Genomic DNA, 24,264 nt, shown 5'->3' with positions numbered 1-24,264 from the left:
GAGGAGGGGAAGATAGAGAAAGATGGACATCTGAAGACCTGCTTCACTGCTTGTGAAGCGACCCCCCAGTAGCTGGGGAGCTGAGGGCTCGAACGGAGGTTCTTGTGCTTTACACTATGTGTGCTTAACCCAGTGTGCTACCACACAGACCTTTAAAGAAAGTCTTTAGAAGCACTACCGTGCTGTCTTCCTAGTCCTTAAATTTTCTTTTTTTTTTAATTTTTAAAAATATTTATTGGGCGTCGGGCGGTGGCGCGGTGGGTTAATTTAAGCGCATGTGGTGCAAAGCGCAGGGACCGGCATAAGGATCCCGGTTCGAGCCCCGGCTCCCTACCTGCAGGGGAGTCGCTTCTCAGGCGGTGAAGCAGGTCTGCAGGTGTCTGTCTTTCTCTCCCCCTCTCTGTCTTCCCCTCCTCTCTCCATTTCTCTTTGCCCTATCCAACAACGAACAACATCAAAAATGGCAATTATAATAACCACAACGAGGCTACAACAACAAAGGCAATAAAAGCGGGAAAAATGGCCTCCAGGAGCGGTGGATTCATGGTGCAGGCAATAACCCTGGAGGAAAAAAAATATTTATTTATTTATTTTTCCTTTTGTTGCCCTTGTTTTTTATTGTTGTAGCTATTATTGTTGTTGTTATTGATGTTGTCATTGTTAGATAGGACAGAGAAATGGAGAGAGGAGGGGAAGACAGAGAGGGGGAGAGAAAGACAGATACCTGCAGACCTGCTTCACTACCTGTGAAGTGACTCCCTTGCAGTTGGGGATCCAGGGGCTGGAGCCAGGATCCTTACACGGGTCCTTGCGCTTGGCGCCAAGTATGCATAACCCGCTGCGCTACTGCCTGACTCCCCTTGAATTTTCTTAATGAGTTTGTTACTCAGTGACAGAACTTTAAGGGAGGAAAAAGCAATGACATCTTGAGGATGAAGCAATTCCAGCTTTGCTCAGACTATATTTAGTTTCAATCATGAAGTCTTGTGTGCCAGAGTCATATTCTCTCTCTCTTCCCTCTCTCATTAATACGTAAATGCATCTTGAAGAAAAAAAGAAAGCATTTCGAAACTGGATTTATTTATTCCACCCCTATCTTTTCTCGCCTGCGCGTCTCCCGACTTAACAGGAGAAAGGCATTAGAGTGAGTGAGGAGGGGGTTCCAAGCTGCTTCATTCAACTTTTCTTTCTTTCCTCTCCTTTCAGGTGGACAGTGACAAGCCCTTTGGTGAGGATGTTCCAGAGTTCCACTCATGGAAGTCTAGAAGAAAAGCTGACTTTTCAAATTTCCCATTTCCAGTGAAAAGAGGTACTTGATTTTTCTCAGTGTGCCTAAACATTTTCCTTCTCATTTGTCAGCCTTTTATTTATATTTGCCATCAGCATTGTGAATCCACTGGAGCAGTAGCCATTCCCCTGCCTTTTAATTTCTTATTTAATAGGATAGAGAGAAATTGAGAGGGCAGTGGGACACACAGAAAGAGAGACAGATAAACACCTACAAGTATCTGTTTCACCCTCCTCCCTGGGGAGAAGGGGCTTGAACATGGGTCCTTATGCATGAAATGTGTGTGCTTAGCCAGGTGTGCCAATGCTGCCCCCTGCCCTTCCCCACATCAGACTTTCATTATGAAGAGTCACAACTTGCGTTGGGGAGTTGGGAGCTAGTTCTTTAGGGCCAGCTGCCTGGGCTGTGGATGTGTGATGTGAGCCCTGGTTTGGGTCTGGCTGTAGCAGGGAGCCGCTTATCTTGGTATGAACTCCTTCTAGAGGCACTGTTGGTAGCTCAAAGATAAGATCTGCTGATTTTCTGGCATGGAAAGAGCAGGGACATTCTGGTAGAGATAAAAAAGCATAACATCCACTTCATAGGGGCCCAGCTTAGCCAGAAAGAGGCCAATTATTTCTGAAGCAGTGAGGTCAAAGCAAGGGTCACAAACATCCGCATGTCAGGAAAGACTGTTTTGCATCATTATTATTGCTTTTTATGATGTCAATGTATACTTTGTCCACAGGCCAAAGCCGGTCATAAGCATTATTATGGTTTTAGCTTTTTCCCTGTTTCATTATGATATTTATAATTTTTAATATTAGTGAATTAATAATGACTGACAAGATTGTGGTATAAGAGGGGTGTAATTCATATAATTCCCACCACCAGAGTTCCATATCTGCTCCCTTCCATTGGAAGCTTCCCTATTCTTTATCCCTTTGGGAGTATGGTCCAGAGGTCTTTATGGGGAGCAGAAGGTGGGAGGTCTGGCTTCTGTAATTGCTTTTCCACTGGACATGGGCATTGACAGGTGGGTCCATACCCCCAGTCTGTTCCTATCTTTCCCTAGTGGGGCAGGGGTCTGGAGAGGTGGGGTCCCAGACACATTGATGAGGTCGTGGGCCCAGGAAAATCAGGTTGGTGTCATGGTAGCATCTGCAACTTGGTGGCTGAAAAGCATCGAGATGTAGAGCAGAACAAATTGTTTAATAATCAGGAACCTAAAGGCAAGAGTATAGCAGATGAAAGTTGGGGTCTTCATGTAGGAAGTCTATTTTCAGTATATTTCAAGAGGCCCGTGACTTTACTAATTTTTGCCTGAGCCTGATAGCTGACATGCATGTGGGCTAGGAGTATTGTCTGGGAAGATGGTGTCAGAGTTGAAGATAGGACTAGAAAGTTGGATCAGGGCAGAAAGAAGCTCCCAAATACGGTGAGAGTATATAAATACTATTAACTGTGAATCCCATTACCTCTGCATCCCTGTCAGTCTGAACATGTACTCCATGGTCACAGCTAGGAACATTCTAGGCTGCGTTCATTTCAGAATCAGTCTTCCTCAAGTGGCAGAGTATGTTGACCCAGTCTCCCTTCAGAGAGTAGGGCAACTTCTACCATAATTAAGCTTTTTTTTTTTTTTTTTAATATTATGATAGATACAGAGAGTGAAATAGGTTGGTGGTAGGGAGGAGAGACACCTGCAGTCTGTTTCTCCACTTTTGAAGCTTCCCTCCTGCAGGAGAGGACTAGGGGTTAGAACCCAGATCCTTGCACATGTTAATTTGTGCATTTTACTAGTATGCCACCACCTGACTCCCAATTTCTTTTTTTTATTTAATTTTTTATTTATAAAAAAGAAACATTGACAAAACCATAGGATAAGAGGGGTATAGCTTTGCATAATTCCCACCACCAGAACTCCGTATCCCATCTCCTCCCCTCATAGCTTTCCTATTCTTTAACCCTCTGAGTGTGTGGTCCTTGTGGGATGCAGAAGGTGGAAGGTCTGGCTTCTGTAGTTGCTTCCCCCACTGAACATGGGCATTGACAGGTCAATCCATACTCCCAGCCTGTCTCTCTCTTTCCCTAGTGGGGAAGGGTTCTGGGGAAGCAGAGCTCCAGTACACATTGGTGGGCTTGTCTGTCCAGGGAAGTGTGGTTGGCATCATGCTAGCGTCTGGAACCTGGTGGTTGACAAGAGAGTTAACACACAAAGCCAAACAAACTGTTGACCAATCATGGACCTAAAGGTTGGAATAGTTCAGATGAAGAGTTGGGGGGTACTTCATTTTGTAGTAGGTATATTTTAGTTAAATTCCAAAGGGCCTGTGGCTATACTAGGTTTTTTTTTCTCCCTTTTTCTTTTTGCCCCTGAGCCTGAAATATGATATGCCAGTGGATACAAGTTGTTGTCTCAGGAGATGTTGTTATGGCTGGAAAAAGGACCAGAAAGCTGGATCAGGGAAGAGACAGACCCTCAATTTCTTTTCTTTTTTTTTACCAGAGCACTGCTGAGCTTTTGCTTATGGTGGTATGGGGACTGAACTTGGGACTTTGGAGCCTCAGGCATGAGAGTCTCTTTATATAACCTTTATGCTATTTATCCCTAAGAATAGATTGATTTATTTATTAATAAGAAAAATAGGCGGAGAGAGAGAAAGAACCATACATCACTCTGGTACATGTGCTGCCAAGGATTGAATGTGGGATCTCATGCTTGAGAGTCCAGTGCTCTATCTATCTATCTATCTATCCTTTTAATTTATTTTGTTTTTGAGGGAGTAGAGATATGAGAGAGAGAGAGAGAGAGAGAGAGAGAGAGAGAGAGAGAGAGACTGACTCCAGAGCACTGCTTATGGTGGTGCAAGGGATTGAACTTAATGACTTTGGAGCCTCAGGCATGAGAGTCTCTTTGCATAACCATTATGTTATCTAACCCTGCTCTCCAGTGCTTTATCCACTGTGCCATCTCCTGGACCACAAGAATAAAAGTTTATTTTTAATCAGATCACTGATCAGTTCTTTATGGTTTATGGTGATACTCAAGATTGAACCTTGGACCTTGGAACCTCAGGCATGAAAGTCTTTTTGCATTACCACTATGTTATCTCTCTGGCCTTCCATTTTGCATTCTTTATTATTGAGGATCCCAGAGAGTTTTTGCTAATATCTACTGACAGTACCTTAAGAATTAGAGCTGATGAGTACAGACATGTGTGGCTTGTGGGTGGAAGGTGGGTGAGGAAATGACTCCTGGGACTGAAAAGTGGTGCTTGGGGGAAGGCTGGCACCAAATTGGGAGTTGGATGGCTGAGGCACACCACTTCTATGTCCAAGTTTAAGCAACCAAAAACTGTTAAGAAAAAATCACCAAAAAAATCACAAATTTACAACTGTGACTTCTTGAGTTTCTAATGCTATTGCTGCACAAGGGCTGGCACAGTAGGAGGGAAACTGATGTTGACATCAATGCGACAGCACCAGGCTGGTGACTCAGAATAAAACCTCCCCATCCCCACTAAGTTATATAAACAGGGAAATTGAACACCTTAGCCACAGTGCCCCCTAATGGCAAAACAATGAAAGCCACACTAAATGCCAAAAAGTGTTAGAGCTGAGAACCGGGTAAAATGCAAATCCCAAGCATTATTTTTCCCTAACAGGCTTCATCAGTCATCAGCATGGTGAAACAGCTACACATTCTGTTACTTTTGGGAAAAATTTTGTTTTGTGGTTGTAAGTGAATGAGAATAAAGCCTCTTGTCTCAGGCTCATTCAGAGAACAGCTTTCATCTTGCAGCTCTCCTGAAAGGCACTGGAAATCCCTGGAAGGTCTCTGAGGCATATTCTGAGAGTCACTGGATTAAGATGCCCCTGGGAGGTTTTTACTGTATAATGGAAACATGCTGACCTGGCCAATGCTGATGATCATGGCAGTTAAGTTTAGTGATTCCTGAGCTTTCTCGGAATTCTGAGGCAGCCAAGAGGTGGTGGTGGTGGACTATTTTCTTTCTTTTTTTTAATTTTATTCACTTATTTAAATTTTTTTTTGCCTTCAGGGTTATTGCTGGGGCTTGGTGGCTGCACTATGAATCCACTGCTTCTGGAAGCCATTTTTTCCCATTTTGTTGCCCTTGTTATTATTGTTGTCATTGTTGCTGTTATTGTTGGATAGGACAGAGAGAAATCAAGAGAGGACAGGAAGACAGAGAAGAGGAGAGAAAGACACCTGCAGACCTGCTTCACTGCCCGTGAAATGATCCCCCCTGCGAACTGGAATCCTTATGCATGTCCTTGTGCTTGGTGCATTTTTCACTTAACCTGCTGTGCTATTGCCTCACCCCCAGCCCATTTTATTAATTCCTAGTGGTACAGGACCTGTGTGTCTCTTGACAACAGAGTCTCCTGTCTTAGGATTATACTTTTATTTATTTATTTATTCCCTTTTATTGCCCTTGTTGTTTTATCATTGTGGTTATTATTGTTGTTATTAATGTCATCGTTGTTGGATAGGACAGAGAGAAATGGAGAGAGGAGGGGAAGACAGAGAGGGGGAGAGAAACACAGATACCTGTAGACCTGCTTCACCACTTGTGAAGTGACTCCCCTGCAGGTAGGGAGCTGGGGGCTCGAACCAGGATCCTTATGCTGGTCCTTGCACCAGTCCTTGCGCCTTGCACCACCTGTGCTTAACCAGCTGCGCTACCACCTGACTCCAACTTTTATTTATTTATTTATTTTTAAACTTTTAATTTTTTTATTTTTTAATATTTATTTATTCCCTTTGTTGCCCTTGTTGTTTTATTGTTGTAGTTATTATTGTTGTTGTTGTTGTTGGATAGGACAGAGAGAAATGGAGAGAGGAGGGGAAGACAGAGAGGAGGAGAGAAAGATAGACACCTGCAGACCTGCTTCACCGCCTGTGAAGCAACTCCCCTGCAGGTGGGGAGCCGGGGTTCGAACTGGGATCCTTATGCTGGTCCTTGTGCTTTGCGCCACCTGCGCTTAACCCGCTGCGCTACAGCCCGACTCCCCTTTTATTTATTTTTAAAGATGTGTTATTTAGTGCTGGGGAGGTAGCATAGTGGTTATGCAAAAAGACTTCCATGCTGAGGTTTTTGGTTCAGTCCTCTGCATCACCATAAGCCACAGCTGAGCAGTGCTCTGGTTAAAAAAAAACAAGATTTGTTTATTATTATTATTATTATTATATATGTATTTATTTCCTTTTGTTGCTTTTGTTGTTTTATTGTTGTAGCTATTATTGTTATTATTGATGTCATTGTTGTTGGATAGGACAGAAAGAAATGGAGAGAGGAGGGGAAGACAGAGAGGGCGAAAGAAAGATAGACACCCGCAGACCTGCTTCACCGCTTATGAAGCGACTCCCCTGCAGGTGGGGAGCCAGGGCTGGAACCCGGATCCTTATGCAGGTCCTTGTGCTTTACGCCGTGTGCCCTTAACCCGCTGCACTACTGCCCGACTCCCAGATTTGTTTATTATATTATTATTTTAAAATATTTATTTATTTGATAGAGATAGAGAAATGAGAGGGAAGGGGAGATAGACACCTGTAGCACTGCTTTATCACTTGTGAAGCTTCCCTGCTACAGGTGGGGACTAAGGGCTTGAACCTGGGTCCTTGTGCATGGTAATGTGTGCACTCAATCAGGTGGGCCACCATCCAATCCTTGTATTATTATTTTTAAGGGTTTATTTTTAAATGAGAGGGAGGAAGAGAACCAGAGAATCTGGCACATGTGATGCTGGGGATTGAACTTGGGGTCTCATGTTTGAAAATGCAACATCTTATGCACTGTACCTTCTCCTAGGTTGAAAAAATATGGGTATAAGAAAAAGAATTATTTGTGTATGAGATAGCTAGCTAGCTAGCTAGCTAGATAGACAGACAGATAGATAGAAAACAAAAAAGAACCAGGGCATCACTCTGGCACCTGCAGTGTCAGGGATTGATCTCAGGACCTCATGGTTGAGGTTCCACTGTGTCACCTCCCAGACTGCTAACAGTTTATACTTTTAAGGGGCTACAAAGCCTCTCATGTTAGCTCAAGACAGTATTCTTGGATGTAGTCAGTCTGACAGCAGCCACCCCAGCACAGAGGACAGTGGTTGAAACAGAAAGCATTCCATCACCCTGCCATTTAATGTCAGTCCTTTGGGTGGCGAGTCACCGTGCAGCCTCTGAAAGCAGCACTATCTTCTTCAACACAGTGAAATGACCTGATGGCAGTCACTTCCCTTGGGGATGTCAAGGAGGTGGGCTGAGAGCTCCATCAGTGACATAGAACCTCACAAAGCTCAGTGTTGCTCAGTGCTCCTGGCTTGTGTCTCATCTGCGTCTTGGCTAGTGGAGACAGAAGTTTCTAGAGAGGTTAAGAATGGGAGCAGGGCATACCCCAGTTATGTCAAAATGTTCAGATCTGGTATTGGAGTTCCTGTAGCTTTCCAGGCTTTTGCTTTGGACACCTGTCCACACATTGTTCCAGGCTGAGGGTAGAATGTAATAGCATTTGCATTACCTGGGACCTGGTTATAGGCAGGCACTGATTGCTGAAGGCATGGGCTGTCCCAGGATTATTTTTCCCTAACAGGCTTCTGGGTGATGGGACTCAGCTGGTCTTTTAATTTATTTGTTTGTCTATTTATTAATTTATTTTTTCTTTTATTGCCCTTGTTTTTTTTTATTGTTGTTGTAGTTATTATTGTTGTTGTTACTGATATCATCGTTGTTAGATAGGACAGAGAGAAATGGAGAAAGGAGGGGGAGACAGAGAGGGGAAGAGAAAGATAGACACCTGCAGACCTGCTTCACTACCTGTGAAGGGACTCCCCTGTAGGTGGGGAGCCAGGGCTCAAACCGGGATTCTTAAGCTGGTCCTTGCGCTTTGTGCCATGTGCCCTTAACACGCTACAGTACTGCCTGACTCCCTCAGCTGGTCTTTTGAGAAGCATGGGAGCAAAGACAAGCTCTCTGTGCCACCGGGGGGGGGGGGGGGGTCACCAGGCCATGAAGTGGCTCTGGGGTAGTAGCAGGAAAGGAACTTTGTGTTTGCCGACTCCTTGCTCAGGTGGAGCTGGAGAGAAGACAGCTTCTTGGATGAGACAGAGAGACATATCAAGATATGCCTGGGGGATGTGCAGACTAGCAGGCTTCCAAAATCACTTTGAAGAAAAGACAAAACTGGGGCCAGGATCACCTGGTAGAACATACATGTCACCATGTGCAAGGACCCAAGTTCAAGTCCTTGCTCCCCACCTACAGGGGGGACTTTGAGTGGTGAAGCAGTGCTGCAGGTGTCTCTCTTTCTCCCACTCTGTCTCCCTCTCTTAATTTCTCTACCCATAATAAATAAATCAAAAAGGCAAAAGAAACTTCACCCGTGCCCTACAAAAAGGTAAAATTTTATTTATTTATTTCTTTGATAGAGACAGAGAAATTATGAAGGAAGTGGAGATAGAGAGAGAGAGAGATACTTGTAGGCTTGCTTCAGCACGTGTGAAGCTTCCCCCCTGCAGGTGGGGAGTGGGGGTTTGAACCTGGGTTCTTGCACATGGTGACATGTGTGCTTAATCAGGTGCACCACTGCCCAGCTCCTCTGAGATCTTTTTTCATGCTTTCCTTCTCATGGTCAATGGTAGAGGTCTGAGGACAGCCTACAAAGACAGTCCCTATCACTTCCCAAGCCTCAGTTACTTGGGGACTTAGCACAGTCCTGCAATTACTCACATCAAAAATAATTCTTCAGGGCTAGGTGGTGGCACATCTGGTAGAACACACATATTACCATGTGCAAGGACCCGGGTTCAAGACCCCAATTACCGATGCAGTGCTTCAGTTCTCTCTCTCTCTACCTCCCTCCCATTTCTCTCTCTTCCCCTCTCTTTTCCTCCCTCTCAAGGCCTCCAGGGGTCGTACAGAGTCCCAGCACTAACCTTGGTGGCAATAAAAAAAATTAAAATGAAACAGGCAACGAAACAAAGTGAAAACAAAAATGGAGGCAGGTGGTAGCGCAGCGCTTAACACGCAGGTGGTACAAAGCGCAAGGACTGGCATGAGGATCCCGGTTCAAACCCCTGGCTCCCCACCTGCAGGGGAGTTGCTTTACAGGCAGTGAAGCAGGTCTGCAGGTGTCTCTTTTTCCCCATCTTTGTCTTCTCCTCCTCTCTCCACTTCTCTCTGTCCTATCCAACAATGACGACATCAATAACTACAACAACAATAAAAAAGAGCAACAAAAAAGAAATAAATATTAAAATCTCTAAAAAATATTAAAAAAAAGACTTGGTTTAGTTTTGGTTGTAGTTTGTATATGTGTGTGTTCATTGTTTCACTTCTGAGCACTTCTCTGTCTGTTTACTTATGATTATGTAGGGCAGTCACAATGATTGATAAAGAAATAAAATATTAAAAAAATAGTAAGTGGTAGTGTAACAAAGTGTGCATTTCTTTAATAATTCATTAACTGTGTGATATTTTTATACCATGGTGGTTTCAATGTAATAGCAGTTTTAGGGGTGACTGATATTAATGAGTCATTGAAACACCTGTTCCTCTTTCTTCTAGCTTCTTCTCTTGACAACTTTGCAGCTAACGTGAAGGTAATTTTAGAGTAGCGTTTGTACAGTGGTTTCTTCCCAGCCCCGCTCATGTCAAATATCATGCTTTCTCCAGTGAGTGGTGGAAGGTGTGCTTCTAGCTAGTCTAGTGCTTCTTGTGGGATTGCTGTGATTGAAGAGGCATGCAGGTCCCTCTGCTTTAATTGGTCCCCCCCCCATAAAAGTTCTTTTCATTTGTAGAATGAGTTACCAATGAAGGCATATGTTGGCCTGACATCAGTGGGACTTTAATTGCTTTTCTTCCCATCAATTGCCATCCTAAACAGAGGTGGGAAATGGTTTGCTCTTCAGGTTTGATTGGTTTGTCAAGGTCAGGGTCCAAGCATCTGTGCTCCTTCCAATGTGGGATCTGATATGTGCTAAAAAGCAATGCAATATACGGTGCTTATGTCCTAGCATTTAAATATGTCCTTAAACATTCTACTTTTTCTCAAATGCAGTCCTCAAAAATCAAAGTTCAGTATATGAGCTGATCTGGGTTTGTTGGTCCAGGCCAAGCATGAGCATACAGAATTTTAGTCAGCTTTCCTTGACTTATATTTTCTCCTCCCACTTGCTTCTATTGCAAGAAGTCCCTGGGGCAGGTATTACGTCATTTTGCTTCTCCCTCTATTCTTTGTACCAAACCTACTCCCAGCTTCTAAATTAAGCTGAAGAAACACAAAAGCAAGCAGTCTGGGTGGTGATGCAGTGGATAAAGCTTCGGATCTCAACGAGAGGCTCTGAGGTGGATCACATGCACTGGAGTGATGCTCTGGCTCTCTCTCTTTCTCATAAATAAATACACATTTATAAAATTAATGAAGGTTAAGAAATCCAAGCAAAATGCAGTTAAAAAAGAAAAACAATGCACATTGTCACTCAGGTTATCAAAGAACCCGATGAGAGGATTGTTTTGAGGAGTGACTCATTGGCATCTTTCAGTTCACCACGTAAGTCTGGAAAATCTTCACCTGATTACAGTATCCAAGGGGAAGCTGAACTCCACCGGGAGACTTCACTTATCACCTCCCAGCTCCCCAGGTCTCCCAGCCCGCTGCTGGATCAGCCCCTGCTCCGAGAAAGGTCAGCGGATGGTATTGTCTGTGGGGAGTGAAGCTGGGGTTCTTCCTCAGTTTGTTGCCTCAGGGAGGGTCGGCTAGTGACACCTTGAGATAAGACTCCTTTCAAGTCCTCCCAAGGACTTGGGGGCTGGATGGTGGTGCATCTGATAGAGCACACACATTACTATGTACAAGGACCAGGCTAACCAGGATAGTTGGTCATCTTAGTTCCAGGGATATTTATTGTTTATTGGATAGAGATTAGAGATCAAGAGGGAAGAAAGAGATAGATGGGGAGAGAGAAAGGGAGATGCTTGTATCACTGCTTCATTCCTCATGAAGCTTCCCCCCCTCTTGCAGGTGGGGACCAGAGACTTGAACCTGGGTCCTTGTACATGGTAATGTGCACTCAACCGGGCATGCCACTTCCTGCTCCTGGAAGATGACACTTTTTTTCCCCTTTATTGGGAGGATTAATGGTTTACAGGAAGATGACATTTTTAAGACAGTTTTTAAATATATTTTATTTTTTATTAGTGATTTAATATTGATTTACAAAATTACAAGATGACAGGTATGACACTGCACAGTTCCCACCACTAGAGTTCTGGATCCCCAATCCCTCCATTGTAAGCTATAGCAGTTCTCCCAAGGTTGCAGATATGAGCCAACTATTATTTCTACAACCCTGTACCTTTTTTTTTTTTTTTGAGGGGAAGGTGTCTTTTCCTTTCCTAGTCACATATACACCTGTTATTATATCCAAATGTCCCTTTGTCGCCCCCCCCCTCTTTTTTCTCCTCTCTTTCCAGTTCCTGATGGAGTTGAGTTCAGAGCCCTCTGCTCATCTTCCCCCATTTCTTCCCCACTGGGATTATGGATCAAATTTGTTTTTGGGAGTACAGAAGGTGGGAGTTCTGGCTTCTGTAATTGCTTCTTTTCTGAACATGGGCATTGTCAGGGTGATCCATACTCCCAGCCTGCGTCTGTCTTTCCCTAATGGGGATGGGGGAGAGGTCAGGTGAGGTCGTCTGCCTAGGGAAAGGACAGTTGTTTTGAATCAAGAGTGAGTCAGGGGGCTGGGTGGTAATGCATTAATCCAACCTATTTGTCGCCAACATCTTTCTGCAATTGCTCAGTGATTCTCAGCCTTGACTCACCAAATATTTCCATCCTTTCTACTGAGTCACAAGTCTTAGGGGTAGGAACTGGGTGTTGTGTTGGGCAGTGTAGAATCTCTGTGGTTAGCAGAGTGCATCAGGGGGAGTGCAGGATTGATAATCTGTTGGGCCCTGGATAAAAATACTAGTATTTCTCTTGATCTCTGGAGACTTGTAAGGAAGATTCAGTATGTACATTGAGAGAGCCTTCTACAAGAGAGAGCTTTGATTATCATAGGTTGAATACTGTTGGGGAGAAGGAAAGCACTTTTAGAATGTTGAATGGGGGATACTGAGTCTTTGTGTGGATCCCAAGGGGAAGGCCATTGCTGTGTTCAGGTAGTGGAGGGGAGGAAGGAGTTCTGATAGAGTGATGGAGGTGAACAATGGAAGGTCAGAAGCAAGGGGAATTGTCACCTTCTTGAAATTAGACCATCCTGGAGGGACTATGGGTACTGAGCTGGGAGAGTCATTGGGAGGGGCGTGGACTCAGCAGGTTGTGCTTGGTTGGAAGTCCACGGGTGGACCTTTTGCAAATCTGGTCACAGGAATTGTCCCAGCTGACTGTCATACTGTGACTTTGGCCACATACTATTCACTATTTCTGCTAGATCAGCCAATTCATTGTGTTCAGTCCTTGTGACTTGATAACTTTGAACCTCATTGGATGATGAATTTGTGACGTGTGCACTCAACCGGGTGCAATTAAAATTCTTAAAAATTTATGATTGGGCAAAGAGAAATTGAAAGGGGAAGAGAAGGTAGAAATGGAGAGAGATGGGGAGTCTGGCGGTAGCACAGTGGGTTAAGTGCACGTGGCACAAAGCGCAAGGACAGGCGTGAGGAACCTGGTTCCAGCCCCCGCCTCCCCACCTGCAGGGGAGTCGCTTCACAAGCAGTGAAGCAGGTCTGCAGGTGTCTCTTTCTTTCTCCTTCTCTGTCTTCCCCTCCTCTCCCCATTTCTCTCTGTCCTATCCAACAACGATGACATCAATAACAACAATAACTACAACAATAAAACAACAAGGGCAACAAAGGGGAAAATAAGTAAATAAAAAAATGGAAAAAAAAAAAGAAACGGAGAGAGACAGAAAGGCATGTAGTATTGCTTTACCATTTGTGAAGCTTCCCCTCTGCAAGTGGGGACTGGAGGCTTGAACCCAGGTCCTTACGCATGGTAATGTATGTGTTCAACCAGGTGCACCATAACCCAGCCTGTCTTTTTTTTTTTTCCTCACTAATGTTATCACTGTAACTATAACTAAGACAATAATCTATAGCTCTATGTATTACCTGGTCATAGAAAGGCCATTGAGTATCTTGAATTCTGGGCAAACAAATCCTCAGGCCTACGCAAACCATGACAACTGGCACCTTAACCCCAGGGCAGGAGCACCAAGGAGCTCTCTCATAATATGACTGTTTGAAGGCTATACTGTTGGGGGCCAGGCAGTGGCTCACCTGGTTAAGCACACATGTTACAGTGCACAGGGATGCAGGTTCAAGCCCCCTGGTCCCCACCTGCAGGGGGAAAACTTCACAAGTGATGGAGCAGTGCTGCAGGTGTCTCTCTGTCTCTTTCCCTCTTTATCTTCCCTCCCCTCTCAATTTCTCTGTCTCTAGCCAATAATAAATAAATATTAAAAATTAAAAAGGGAAGATAAATAAAAAATAATTTTTTTAAAAAAGGCTATACTGTTGTAATCTGAGGAGAGACTCCACTCCCAGTGAATTGCAGCAGGACCAGGAATGGAAGACCCTTCTAGATAATGTGGTAAAGGCTGTCACCCACAGGCCAGCTCACCAGCCTGCACAGCACCACAGCCCCACTCTACGTGTCCCAGCAGGAGTAGTTACAATATTCACTCAGCACTGCTCCCAGTGTGGCTGGCACATTGTTCTCACAGATGGCAAACGCTGAACTGATTATCACAGTAGCGGTGGCAAGTGCAGAAACTGTACTCAAGAGCTACCAATAAGTATATACCATATCTAGATGGTGGCTATTTGTTTATCTTTCCTTTATTTTTTTTTTCCCTCCAGGGTTATTGCTGGGCTCGGTGCCTGCACCATGAATCCACCGCTCCTGGAGGCCATTTCCCCCCCCCCCCCCGTTGCCCTTGTTGTTGTAGCCTTGTTGTGTTATCATTATTACCATTGTTGATGTTGTTTGTTGTTGAATAGGACAGAGAGAAATGGAGAGAGGAGGGGAAGACAGAGAGGGGGAGAGAAAGATAGACACCTGCAGACCTGCTTCACCGCCTGTGAAGCGACTCCCCTGCAAGTGGGGAGCCAGGGGTTAGAACCGGGATCCTTATGCCAGTCCTTGTGCTTTGCGCCACGTGTGCTTAACCCACTGCGCTACTGCCCGACCCCCTTATTTTTCCTTTTTTTTTTTTTTTTTTCCTTTTTGCCTCCAGGGTTATCACTGCACTATGAATCCACTGCTCCCGACAGCCATCTTTTTTCCATTGCTGTTGTTGTTGTTGCTATTGTTGTTGTTGTTGGATAAGACAGAAAAATTGAGAGAGGAAGGGAAGACATAGAGGGGGAGAGAAAGATAGACACCTGCAGACCTACTTCACTGCTTGTGAAGCAACCCCCTTGCAGGTGGGGAGCTGGAGGCTGGAATCGGGATCCTTGTGCCGGCCTTTGCCCTACCATCTGGCCCCCTTATTTTCACTTTTATCATTGTACTGCTAATCTCTGGCTTATGGTGGTGCTGGCAATGATCCTGTGGCCTTTAGTGTCTTGGGCATAAAGGTCTTTTTACAGAACTATTATGCTGTCTCCCCAGCTCTGTGGTAGCGATTTATTATGATTATCATCATCACCATCACCATCACCAGGGATATTTCTAAAGCTTGGTGCCTGTATTATGAATCTACTGCTCCTGACAGCCTTTCCCCTGCATATTTTTATTTGGTAGGACAGAGAGAAATTCAGGGGGGGAGGGTGATATAAAGAGGAAGACAGACAGAGAGAGAGAGAGAGAGAGAGTCCTGCATCCCTGCTTCATCATTTGTGAAGGACTACAGGTGGGGACCGGAGGATTGACCCTATGTGCCTGAGTATGGCAATGTATGCCCTGTATGAGGTGTGCCACCACCCAGCCCTGGTGGCTGTTTTTAAATACTAATGTTTATAGTGTCAAAATATTTATGCTCTTTCCTCTTAGAATTTCTTAGGGGAGGACAGAAAAACCAGGCCTGGCCTTTTCTTGAGCAGAGCTATGCCTTGGCCAGTGCTAAGAGCTGTTTCCTGGCTGATAAAGAATCAGTGGAGCTGGGGGCCGGGTGGTAGCACAGTGGGATAAGTGCACATGACTCAAAGTGCAAGAATCTGCATAAGGATCAAGCCCCTGGCTCCCCATCTCCCCATCTGCAGGGGGTCACTTCACAAGCAGTGAAGCAAGTCTGCAGGTGTTTATCTTTCTCTCTCCCTCCCTGCCTTCCCCTCCTCTCTCAACTTCTCTCTGTCCTATCTAACAATAACAAGGGGAACAAAAATGGGGAAAAATAGTCTCTAATAGCAAAGAAAATAAAAAATTTTTAAAAAAAGAACATTAAAAAAATCAGTAGAGCTTTCCCTAGCTCTGGTCTCCCTGGAAACCAGTGGGATATGCTTATTGCCAAGAGACTCAGTGGTACAGCTGACTCAGATTGGGGGTCAGAATCAGGCAGTGGGGTCACAACTCTGGGGCTTGCTAGGTTAGTGGCCACACTAACAAGGGGATTGATCCCCAAATGTTCCTATCATTTCTGTTTATCATACTATATTTAAAGAGGACTTTTCATCCAAATTACTAAAATTCCTTAATGTTTTTAAAAAATATCTATTTAATGAAAGAGATACAGAGTGAAAAGTGGAGAGGAGAGAGAGGGAGAGAGGGAGAGGGATAGAGGGAGAAAGGGAGAGAGACAGAGACTGCAAAGCACTGTTCATCTCTGGTTGATGGTGGTGCTGGGGATTAAACCTGGCTAGGACTGCAGAGCCTCAAGCATGAGAGTCTTTTACAGAACCATAATGCAGCCTCCCTAAGCCCTGCTTGTTTTAAAGAAAACAGTATCTGTGCATTTATGATCAAATAGCTAATTCTGCCTTAGAATTTAGAAACAGGTAGCCATTCATTTATTCTCTGAAAATGAATGCATTTAGCCACATAAAAGATATTTATTTAGAGCGACAGAGAGAGTGAAAGAGACCACAGCACCAAAGCTTTCTTCAATGCAGTGTGTGTGTGTGTGTGTGTGTGTGTGTGTGTGTGTGACAACCTAAGTCATGCACATGGCGAAGCAGTGCACTATCCGAGTGAGCTATTCCACCGTCCCTGAGATACTTATTAATAGTGGCTGTATTGTCCATATAGCTGTGAGATCCTGGGGTGAGTTTTTATCTAAAGCATTTCAGTGCTGGTTTCAGCCTGGGAGGAGAGACAGACAGTACGCTAATGATGATAAAGTACCCACTGGAGGAAGTGCTATGAATGGGGTGATTAGACCTCAAGTGTATGCAGGCGGGGGCTCAGGAGAGACTTTGCTGAGAAATCAGCAGCTGAACTGAACCCTGAGAGTGTGCAGGGGATAACAGGTGGGACAGGCTTATGCGCTGCTGTTCCCTGCAGAGTAAGCAGTTCTGGGAAGAGCCTTCAGAAGGGAGCAATGCTTCACGTCTGAGCAAGTGGAAGGTGCTATTGTGGGACTTGTGTCTAAGGCTTTATCCACAGTGGATAAAGTGGTGGACTCTCAAGCAAGAGAACCAGAGCTTGATCTCCTGCATCACCGTTGTCAGATTAACGGTGTCTCACTTTCTCTATATGTGTCTCATTTCACTTTCACTAATAAATAGACATATCTTTAAAAATTGTTTTGGGGGAGATAGCATGATGTTCTGCAAGAGACTCTCATGGCTGAGGCTTTGTGCTCCCAGCTTCAATCCCCAGGAAAAAAAAAATTCACTCATCGCCACACCCAAACAAAAATCATTCTTGGGGCTTGATGGTGGCACACCCAGTTGAGCTCACATATCACCATGATCAAGGGTTCAAGCCTCCACTGCACACCTGTGGGGGAGAGGGACAGGCATAGGGAGGGGTAGGGACACTTGCTCAGTAGTGAAGCAGGTCAGCAGGGCTTTCTCCCTCCCACTCTCCCTCCTCCCCTCCCTCTCTTCTCCTCTTTCCTTTCACTTTCTCTTGTTTTATCAAATATAAATACGAAAAATTATTCTTAGCATCTTGATTGTTTTTATTCCTCAATGTTTTCCTCTGAATCCATTTAATATATGCATCATAGCACACTATGTACATGGGTGTTTTCTAACTATTGAGTTATAAATATCCACCAGTACTGCTATTTGTGCAAAGTATCTTTTTTTCTTTGTCACCAGCATTATCATCCAGAAGCCCCTCCCCCCTTTTTAAGAGAGCCAGAGAGGGAAAGAGATAGAAGTAGAAGAAAGATACTACAGCACTACTCCACTAGTTCTGAAACTGCCTCCATGTGTTGACCTGGGGCTTGAACCCAGGTCCTCACACATGGTTAATATGTATGTGTGCTAATGGGTGAGCAACTTAACAGCCCTTAAATATCCATTTTTGGAACTTCATAATACTCCACCTTGCTTAATCTCTGGCCAGGTTCCAGCCCTGTTCTCCATCCACGTGGAAGAAGATCCACGAGAGGGTGTGCAGCCTTCTGTCTTCCCACAGAGCTTTGAAATATGCAGACAAGGTGAGGGCTTCAGCTAAAATTGGACCTTGCTGTTTAGTGAGGGAGACAGATACCCAGTGTCCTAAGAGTGTATGTAAGGGGGTATTTGACTGGGGTGGGAGTCAGGGCAAAGCTGCCTTGGGACAGAAGTGGATCTATGACCATCTGAGAGAGGAGAAGCAGCTGACACAGGGCACAGCATGGAACACAGTACGGAGCACAGAGGCCCTGTGGCAGGAGGGAGGGTGGGAGGGAGGGTGTATGGCCATTGCAGAGACCAAGAGGAGACACACATTCCAATGCTGGGTAAACCCAGCTGTGTGTGGGGTCTGGACAAAGGCACAACTCATAATATATATATATATATATATATATATATATATATTTTTTTTTTTCCTGGTTGTTTGCAAGGTGGTCTTGTTTGCTTGACCACTGCAGGGCTGTAGGGGAGGGTTTTTGGTTCATAGATACTGTTTCCTGGACTGTATCCGTTGCAAATATACCCACACTCAGCTCCAAGTGAAAGGGCTGGGTGGTGGTGCACCCAGAAGAATATATACATTACCATGCACAGGGACCCCGGTTCAAGCTTCCCCACCCCCAACCTGTAGGTCTCTCTCTCCCCCTCTTCCTCTCTATCCTCTTAATTTCTCTCTGTTTCTATCATAAAATGTGGCTACTGGGAGCATTGAATTTGTCACGTAGGCACCAAGCCTCGGTGATAACCCTGGTGGTGGTGGTGGTGGGGGCAGCGGAGAAAAAGAAAATAAGAAAAATTCAAATGAAAAGTCAACAGTGCCCCCAGTGGTTGGATTTAGCCATGATAGATTGTTGACCTGACTATCTATTTATTGTTATTATTACCAGAGCTATTTAGCTCTGGATTATTGTGATGTGGAAGATTGAATTGGGGACTTTGGGGCTTCAGGCATGAAAGCCTTTCCCCATAACCATTATGCTATCTCCCCACATCTTGATTTCTTTAAATGCTGGAAGATGGTTACTTACAAAAGGCTATCTTATAACCTTCCAGCCATGGAGGTGATAAATTCCTTTTCTTCCTCTCTGCAAAGTTTTTGACTTTGTTTTGTCAATTACTAATCTTCTCAAGTAAGGAAATTCTTTCACAGGTGAAAGTCAAAGAAAGAAGGGATGGAGGGAGAGGTGGGAAGGAAAAGGGAGGAAAAATAAAAAGAGAAGGAAAGAAATATGTACACAAATATTTAGCCACATAAGAGATATGAACTTACTTATGACAAGTAAATGTCAATCTCTGTGACTGTAGCATATATGGAGACCTCTTCAATGGAAAGCTCTACATCTGGCTATCATCTGTATTGACTATCCATCTGGGTTATTGGTCTTGGCACTCACTGCTCTCTATTGGTTGTTATTAATACAGTAGCTGGCTTTGTTGTTGTAGGAAGATCCTTTCTCTGAAGTGAATGATGTCTTCGAAAGACCACAGTACTCTCTGAAGAAATACCCAGCGCATGAACAGAGATATTTTTAAGCTGCTGTCATATGTAAGTAAGCAACCTGACAGTAGCTGCTTCCCTTGATTTTCTAGAATCACCAGTGTCCAGCTGTCAGTTTGAGTGACCCAGAGAACAGGGTGACCAGCAGACGAGAGACCCCAGAGTCACACAGTGGGATAATGAGCGCACACATGCAGGCCTGTCAGCTTTCTTGTCCCCTTGTACTTCTTTCTCTCTCACACTTATCTCATGGCCCCCTTGTCAGCTTTTTTGTGAACAAAGCTTTTGTTTTCTTGCCACAGGACCTTCGCACATGCCACTTTCACTGTCTGGAATACTTCCTAACACTGTTGGAGTCACTTTTATTTATTTATCCTTCCTGGATTTGCATGACACTCTCTTGAGGTCCACCTTTTCAGCACCCCACATTTTGTTTTCATAGAGTACATTGCTTATTGTCCTTTTGTTTGGCCGTGGGTAGACTGTTTAAAGTCTGTCTTTCTACTCAAATGAAACCATCATGATGCCAGGGACTGCTGATTTTATAGTGATCATTTTACATATAGATGGGGAATCCCATTCAGCACAAGTGACTCCAGCCATGGGACACTTGTGTCCCCTGCATGGAGACTGGCCTTATGTTACATGACTATTTCCTGCACTGGGTCTCAGTGAGTACATATAGTGTCACCAGGGTGACATTATATTACTGCAGCTTGGAGCCTCCACAACAATTCCATCACTTTGAGAGGCGTTATTTCCCTTTATCTTATAAAGACAGAGAGGACAGAGAGGGTGGAGAAGAGTAGAGAGATAGAGACACCTGCAGACCTACAGGTAGGGACCAGGGGCTTGAACCTTGGTCCTTGTGCATGGTAACGTGTGCTTTACTGGGTGTGCCACTGCCCAGTCTCTCAGTAAATAATTTTTTAAATGAGTGAATGAGACATGTGAGTTCATGGGACCTCATGTTTGCAAGTTCAGTTCTTTGCCCACTGCACTGTCTCCTGGGCCACAAAAATCCTTTTGAAACTATAAAGGAGTATTGGGGACCAGGTGGTGGTGCAACCAGGTGGTCGTGCAAGTATGCAAGTTACCATTGTAAAGACCTGGGTTTGAGCCTCTGTTTCCCACCTGTAAGGGGGAAGCTTCATGAATGGTGAAGCAGGTCTGCAGGTGTGTCTCTTTAGAAACTATCTCTATTGGGGGTCAGGTGGTGGCAAAGCGGGTTAAGCACACATGGCACAAAGCCCAAGGTCCAGCGTAAGGATCTTGGTTTAAGCCCCTGGTTCCCCACCTGCAGGGGAGTCACTTCACAGGTGGTGAAGCAGGTCTGCAGGTGTCTGTCTTTCTCTCTCCCTCTCTGTCTTCCCCTCCTCTCTCCATTTCTCTCTAGCCAACAATGTCCTAGCCAACAACGAATGACATCAACAATAACAATAATAACCACAACAAGGCTACAACAACAAGGGCAACAAAAGGGGGAAAATGGCCTCTAGGAGCAGTGGATTCATGGTGCAGGCACTGAGCCCCAGCAATAACCCTGAAGGAAAAAAAAAAAAGAAACCATCTCTATCTTCTCTCTCCCGTCTTAATTTCTTTCGGTCCCATCTAATAAAAATAAGAAGGGGGAAAAAGGCGGGGGGAATGGCCATTGGGAGTTGTGGATTTGTGCAGGCACTGAGCCCCAGAGATAACGCTGGTGGCAATTAAAACAAACACACAAACAAACAGGCTGTTTTGAGGTACAGCCCCCTTGCCCCAGGGCTGGCCACACCTTCAAGACAGGGCACTGCAGGATACAGCTGTCACTGCCCCTTTTGCAGCCTCTGCCTTAGCAAGTTCTGCTTGGAAGATTAAGGGATGACATCTGGGCCACTTCATCTCTGGTTGCCAGAACAGTCATGGAGGCATTTATTAGGTGCTTATTCAGAACACAGCCCACATAATTACCACTTAGGGTACGGGGCCCACATAATTACCAAATGCCAAACAGCACTAGATTTTAAAGCGGGTGGCAGCAAAGCCTTGAGCCAGCTGCTGTGATGTGAGAGGGGGTGGAGGAGGGTCGAGTAATTTCTGTCTTAGAACATGGGCTTCCTATATAAACATATGTTTGCACCTTGTGGTTTGGAAGAGGCTTGTAGACCTTCACTGGAAGCTGTTCATACTGCCCTCCCCAGCTCCAACTCCTCGGGCTACAGATACCTCGTGAGGCAGAGACTCTAGGAGGCTGTATCAGTGGAGGTTTCATGGTTGTACAAAACCCCCAGGGGGCTCTGGCTCATCTCAAGCAAATGGAATTTCTTAGAAAAAATCATGTTGAAATACTGTATTTAAATTATTTAATTCTCACACTCTATAGAGACAAGTGTCTCCATCCATCTTTTCCAACTTTACTTTTAATTTTTATTAATTTTTTTACTGCTACTATGGTTATCACTGGGGCCCAGTGCCTGCACAATCTATTTGCTTTCCCTGGAGGACATTTTTTTTTCTCTTTTTCTTTTTGATAGAGACAGAGAAATTGAGAGGGGAGGGGGAAGTAGAGAGGGAGAGAGACATCTACAATACTGCTTCACCACTCATGAAACCCCACCTCCCCACAGGTAGGGAATGGGGGCTTGAACGTGGGTCCTTGTGCATGGTAATGTGTGTGCTCTACTGGGTGCACCACTGCCTGGCTTCTCACCATTTTTTTTTAAAGATTTATTTTTGTTTCATATAGGAGATAGGTTCACATGAGGCAGCGACAAGTCAGAGTACTTCTCTGGTACATACGGTGCCAGGGATCAAACTGGGAAGCTCAGGCATGAGAGTTTGATACTCTACTAGTTGGGATATTTTCCCCAGCCACTCATTAGTTTCATTTTGCACATAGGGAAATTGAGGCACCATGAGGATGGAGACTTGGAACACTCCAGTACTATACCTTTTTTTTTTTAAACATTTACTTATTTATTCCCTTTTGTTACCCTTGTTGTTTTATTGTTGTAGTTATTATTATTGTTGTTACTGATGTTGTCTTTGGATAGGACAGAGAGAAATGGAGAGAGGAGGGGAACAGAGAGGGGGAGAGAAAGACACCTGCAGATCTGCTTCACCTCCTGTGAAGTGACTCCCCTGCAGTTGGGGAGCTGGGGGTTCGAACCTGGATCCTTACGCCAGTCCTTGGGCTTTGCGCCATGTGCGCTTAACAACCACTGCACTACCGCCTGACTCCCCTCCAGTACTATACTTACCTTTCATACTCACAAAGAATTGCTTTATGGGGGGAGGGATTGGGTGATGGTGCACCTGGTAGAGTACATACATTACCATGTGCAGGGACCCAAGTTCAAGCCCCCGGACCCCACCTGCAGGGGGAACTTTTACAAGTGGTGAAGCAGTGCTTCAGGTGACTCTGTGTCCCCTTTCCTTCTCAGTTTCTCTCTGTCGTAATAATAACAAAATAAAAGATCCCATAGGAAGTGGTGGATTTGACATACAGACATCAAGCCCCCAGTGGTAACCCTGGTGGCAATAAAAAAGAAAATTTTTTAATGTTGTTCTATAGATAGGAATTGGTTGGGGCCTGCTCAGCAGTTCAGCTGGATAGCCCAGGATAGCAGTTCCTGATACTTTTATCCTGTGCCAAGGTCCACATGAACTCTTCACTACACTGAAGAGATGGAGACCTACTTGTTCCCTCTGATATTAACACAGAGACCCGGGCAATGGGCAGCTGGGATGAAGGGGTTCTGTGACCAGGTGTCTCCCCCCACCCCCGTCCCCAGCTAGAGCTACAGGTCAAATCAGTGCAGCCAAACCACCTCCCTGCCATGCTGACTCTCTGTCTTTTCCCCAGGGCCACGTGGAGAAATGTCAAGTTCCAGGCTCCATGGAGAAGGTGAATGGAAGCTGGAGGCGTGTCAGGAAGAACTTGCTCATATAGTCACCTGACATCCTCAGAGAAGCCAGCAGCACCTTTGTTGTGTGTCTCATTTTTGGTGTTTAATCCCCTGTAAATCAAGCCCTAGACTCCTTTCCCCCTGCTTTGTACCCAGGTATGGCTCACTGATTAAAAGTGCTGTTTGGGTCTTACATATTTTTGTCAAACTGAAAGTTTTGTTTTAGTCTGTATATTTGTTTTAAGCTTGCAACAGACAACACAGGACCAAGTGCTGGCACACCTGGCTGAGGGCACATGTTATAGTGTACAAGGACCTAAGTTCAAGTCCTTGATTCCCATCTGGAGAGGGGGGAAGCTTCACAAGCAATGAAGCAATGCTACAGGCATCTAGCTACCCATTTCCCTCTTAATTTCTGTCTATCCAATAAATAATAAAATGTTTTTATTTATTTTTATTTTTTGCCTCCAGGGTTATCACTGGGGCTCAGTAGCTGCAGTACAAATCCACTGCCCTGGCGGCCATTTTTTAATTGAATAGGACAGAGAGAAATTGAGAAGGGAGGGCAAGATAGGGAGAGAGAAAGATAGACACCTGTAGACCTACTTCACTGCTTGTGAAGCGACCCCCTGCAGGTGGAAAGTCGGGGGCTCAAACCTTGCACTTCACACTACGTGCGCTTAACCCAGTGCACCACTGCCCAACACCCATAAAATATTTTTAAAAAGACTAAAATAAAATAAGATAAAATAAAAAACATTAGTTGGGCAACAGGTGCCTTGGAAAGTACTTAGAATTCCAAAAATTTTCAAGATGCCTTCTTAGGTGTTTTGCATTTGGGGCAGTGGATGTGTTCTTGAAAATTTTGTTTTTCCTTCTCCCTCTCCCATGACTCTCCCTGCTTTCCATCAACATACCTTTGATATATGAGCAAGAGAAAGCTGTCATTTAGAAGAACCCGGTGAATCCTCCAGGGGAAAAAAAACCTTATCAACCCAATTTTTTCTTTATGGCAAATATGTTTTTCCTTTGCTTGCTTAGTATCAGGTTTGATTTACATGGCATCCATTGA

The 24,264-nt window shown here is 44.7% G+C and overlaps 1 protein-coding gene across 12 annotated transcripts in view; it reads left to right on the top strand.

Moving 5' to 3' along the window:
* The window catches only part of SPATA6L (spermatogenesis associated 6 like), an 88,072-nt gene extending 64,687 nt beyond the window's left edge, over positions 1 to 23,385 (top strand). For 5 of the 12 annotated variants that reach the window (XM_060199790.1, XM_060199796.1, XM_060199789.1 and 2 more), the window contains 6 exons: positions 1,207 to 1,309; positions 9,858 to 9,892; positions 10,776 to 10,975; positions 17,752 to 17,845; positions 19,248 to 19,350; positions 23,150 to 23,286. In XM_060199790.1, the coding sequence (XP_060055773.1) occupies positions 1,207 to 1,309; positions 9,858 to 9,892; positions 10,776 to 10,975; positions 17,752 to 17,845; positions 19,248 to 19,337 (522 nt within the window). In that variant the 3' untranslated portion in view covers positions 19,338 to 19,350; positions 23,150 to 23,286. Of the gene's footprint in view, positions 1 to 1,206; positions 1,310 to 9,857; positions 9,893 to 10,775; positions 10,976 to 17,751; positions 17,846 to 19,247; positions 19,352 to 23,149 lie in introns of those variants that run through there. The other 7 variants (XR_009552049.1, XM_060199791.1, XM_060199795.1 and 4 more) reach the window with 7 other exon arrangements.
* Positions 23,386 to 24,264: the final 879 nt, after the last annotated feature.

Source organism: Erinaceus europaeus, chromosome 10, assembly GCF_950295315.1.
Source record: "Erinaceus europaeus chromosome 10, mEriEur2.1, whole genome shotgun sequence".
NCBI classification, from domain to species: Eukaryota; Metazoa; Chordata; class Mammalia; order Eulipotyphla; family Erinaceidae; genus Erinaceus; species Erinaceus europaeus.
This window is presented reverse-complemented; position numbering and strand designations above follow the sequence as displayed.